This window comes from Drosophila eugracilis, unplaced genomic scaffold (assembly GCF_018153835.1).
Source record: "Drosophila eugracilis isolate 14026-0451.02 unplaced genomic scaffold, ASM1815383v1 contig_1549, whole genome shotgun sequence".
NCBI lineage: Eukaryota > Metazoa > Arthropoda > Insecta > Diptera > Drosophilidae > Drosophila > Drosophila eugracilis.
In genome coordinates, this window is record NW_024572368.1 from 1 (window position 1) to 3987 (window position 3987).

A 3987-nucleotide genomic window follows, 5' to 3' on the forward strand; every position below is an offset into this window, starting at 1 on the left:
TATTAAATTTAAACTTTGTTTTACCATTTTTCCCTTTTATGTCAGTATTATGGCTATAACTAAGCCAATAGTATTCCGAATCTGGAATGGCATAGCTCGTTGATTCTTTATTAAATTTAAACCTTGTTTTCACCATTTTTCCCAGACTATCACTTCAAGCTGTTCGCCATGGACAGAAACAGGTGGTAATCACTTGGTGCGAGATCCGGACTATACGTTGGATGCAAAAGAACCTCCCATCCGAGCTCCCGGAGCTTCTAGCGCGTCACTAAGGTTGTGTGGCCTGGCGTTGTCCTGGCGGAAGACAATTCGGCCTCTGTTGATCAAAGATGGCCTCTTCTGCATGAGTGCTGTCTTCAAGCGGTTCAGTTGTTGGCAGTACAGGACCGAATTGAGCGTTTGGCCATAGGGGAGCAGCTCATAGTGGATTATTCCCTGCCAATCCCACCAAACACACAGAAGAACCTTCCTGGCCGTCAGTCCAGGATTGGCCACCGTCTGGGCCGCTTCACCGCTTTTCGACCACGACCGTTTGCGTCTTACGTTATCGTAAGTGACCCACTTTTCACCGCCAGTCACCATACTCTTCAAAAACGGGTCGATTTTGTTGCGATTTAGAAGCGATTCGCATGCGTCGATACGGTCAAAGATGTTTTTATACCCGTTACTCGTAGAGTAAAAGGGTATACTAGATTCGTTGAAAATTATGTAACAGATAGAAGGAAGCGTTTCCAGCCCTATAAAGTTATATATTCTTGATCAGGATCAATAGCGAAGTTGATTGAGCCATGTCCGTCTGTCCGTCCGTCCGTCCGTCCTTCTGTTTGAACGCTGAGATCTCAGGAACTATATCAGATACAAAGTTGAGATTAAGCATGAAGATTCTCAAGGTCCCGGGACAGCAAAAGTTTATTTCAGCATCCTGCCCACTCTAACGCCCACAAATCGCGAAAAACTAAAATCGCTAAAATCTCGGGAACTATTAAAGCTAGAAAGTTGAAATTCAGTATGCATAAAATTTGGATGCCAGCGCATCTTTTAGTGGTACTATTATCTGGCCTCACCCATCCATACGCCCACAAGGCTCAAAAGACGGTTTTCGCATTTTCAAGAAAACCTAATATCTCGGTAACTATAGGTGATAGAAAGTTCGGATTAAAGATGTAGATTTTTATGATGCCCCAAATGAGAATTGTTTTTTTTCCATCTAGCCACTCCCACCCTAACGCCCACAAAACTCGAAAAACCAAAATTGTTTTTGCGTCAATTCGTGTGTGCACCCATAATATAACGCGAGGCCCGTTGGGTACGCCGCGTGAGAGATGGCAAAGACCCTGTGGATCTGTTGCGAGAGAGAACGCGAGGTCCGTTGTGTCCGCCGCTCGAGAGATGGCAAAGGCCATGTGGGTCTGTTGGGAGAATGCGTGCGAGCATCTGCGAACGGCCGATGGCGGTGCTCCCTCGGTGTGACCGAGTAGGATGTATTAGATTCAGGGCTAGGGTAAATCTGACCAAAGTGACTATTCCTGGTGAGGGTGCCCAACTGCGAGAGAGGGCTGATCTTACCTGATTGAGGTCGACCGCAAAAGTCAGTTTTTCCAGAGAACCGGTCCTCCTTATATACCCCTTGGCTGGAGTCAGTGGCCGTTCCCGGAAATCCCTTTGTGCGGTGTGCCCGCTTGTCTGTCCCGGCATCTGTTGTCACCAAGGCGCAGCCGAATTATGTCAGTGGTCTGGGTAGGCTGTCTTCTGGAAGAGTCCTTATTCCGAAATAGGTTGTCCTCCGTTTGGTCCGTTGGTTGGTCCTTTGGTGTGTAGCACAACTTGTCACTTTGAATAAAACACAACTGCCTTCTTTTTGTGTCGTTCTAAGACTGATCTTTATTCTTGCTCTGAGTACATAATGAAAGCTAACTTTAGAGTGGGGGTACATATGCTGTGTCTGCACTTTAGCGTAGGTCAGCGTTTAGGCTGGATGCCCTGTGGCACAGTTGTTTACAAGACTCAGCTTTGGGATTCCGCTGCGTTGCTGGTTCGATGTCCGGGTTGAACGGCGCCGCCGTTAGTGGGACAATGTCCGATGCGGTTTGGGTGGAGGTGATGTCATATGCATGACCTCAGCGGTAACTCCCGCGCATTCAATTAAAAACTATGTTTTATTCTATAACATAAGTTAGGCACTTCAGGTACATCCCTATAACTAAAAAAACAACTTATAACTATGGACTTCATAAATCTCCTTAAAGCTATTCCTGACTTCTAATACTACTAATTCTTCTTAACTACTTATTTATATGCGCATAACGTATTCTAAAGCACAACATAAAAACTAGCTCTTATAACATAGCTCCCGTGATATTCGCGTTTTTGGGTTTTCGGGTATTTTGGGCGTTAGAAGGGCGTGGCTTGATCGGAGAAAATTAATTCTCATAATTTTAGCGATTCGTGATTTGTGGGCGTTAGAGTGGGCGTGGCAGGATGCTGAAATAAACCTGCGCTGCGTATGAACCTCAAGAATCTTCATGCTTAATCTAAACTTTTTATCCCTTATACTTCCTGAGAACTCAGCGTTCATACGGGCGGGCGGACGGACAGATGGACATGGCTTAATCGACTTGATCCTGATCAAAAATATCTATACTTTATAGGGTCGGAATTGCTTCCTTCTACCTGTTACATACTTTTCAACGAATCTAGTAACGGATATAAATAGTGTCATCTATGTAAAAGCAAAGAAAACGAGCCACGAAAGCGGGAGAAACAGCCAAAAAACGCAAAGAATATATGTGTCAGAACGCAGATGAGATTCTCTGTCTCAACAACCATTCGATCACGGCTATCTGAAAATGAATATCATTTTCTATTCGCTGTAGCCCAGACAATATCGTTTAATCAGCCGGAGCGATTCGTTGTCACTTCCCAATGGAACATACCCTCACAGATTGACCCTGCAGATCCAGGATTCTACATGACTCACCGAATTGTCCTACTCATCAGCACACAAGCGTTTTTTGATTTACTTTCAAATGGCAAAATTTCTTTGGGTCCAGGCCTTCCTTGCCTGGTCAATACTGCACTTGGTTGGATCGTTGGAGGAAAGGTTTCTGATAATCCGCAATTGGCACGTTCTACGGAGCTGCAAGGCGTATTAGAAAGGTTTTGGCTAATCGAGGAGTTTGATTCACACGATCAAGGTTTTACCGTAAAAGAGCAGGAATGCGAACGGCATTTTGTGGCAAACACAAGGTTTCTCACATCTGGACGGGTCTCAGTTTGCTTGCCATTTAAGGTGAATCCTCATATGCTAGGTAAATCTTTTGATATTGCCAAATCCCTGTTTTAGCCAAATGAACGTAGGTTGAGCCGCAATCCGTTGTTAAAGGAGATGTACGTTCAATTCATGAGGGAATACATAGTTTTGAATCACATGCAATTGGCATCTGATTTCGAATCTCAAAAGAAATCCGGCATCATGGAGTCCTAAGATCAGAAATCACGACTACCAAGCTCGGTGTTGTGTTTGATGCATCGTGCAAAACAACGTCGAACCTTTCTCTGAATGAGTTGTTGATGATTAGACCAAGCATCCAGCAGAATCTTATCTTAACACTTCTTTCCTTTCGCTTACATCGTCATGCACTTATAGCTGATATCTGCAAGATGTATAGCCAGTTTAAAGAATCACCAGACGATCGTATGTATCAACTTGTTCTCTTTAGAGAACCCTCAGCTGCGCTTTTAGAATTGTTTCAGCTCAACATTGTCACGAACGCCATGTCCTGCGCGCCATTTCTAGCAATCAGGGGCTTGAAGTTTATTTCGGATAATTTCTCTAATCAGTTTCCAATCGGATCAGCCGTACTTAAAGAAGATATGCACGTCGATGACCTCCTTACTGGAGCAGACAGTGTCGAAAAGCTTCATCTCAGGGCGCAGAGGTCACTAGCATACTTTTAAGGCTGGATTAGAGCTTGCAAAGTGGAACAC

General features: G+C 44.4%; 1 protein-coding gene across 1 annotated transcript; it reads left to right on the top strand.

The window, feature by feature from the left end:
• Positions 1-2873: 2873 nt before the first annotated feature.
• On the top strand, positions 2874-3484 carry LOC121530426 (the record flags this gene model as incomplete). The annotated part of the gene is made up of 2 exons (XM_041819513.1): positions 2874-3289; positions 3344-3484. Coding segments are annotated over 2 exons (557 nt in total), but the record flags the coding sequence as incomplete, so codon positions are not given.
• Positions 3485-3987: the final 503 nt, after the last annotated feature.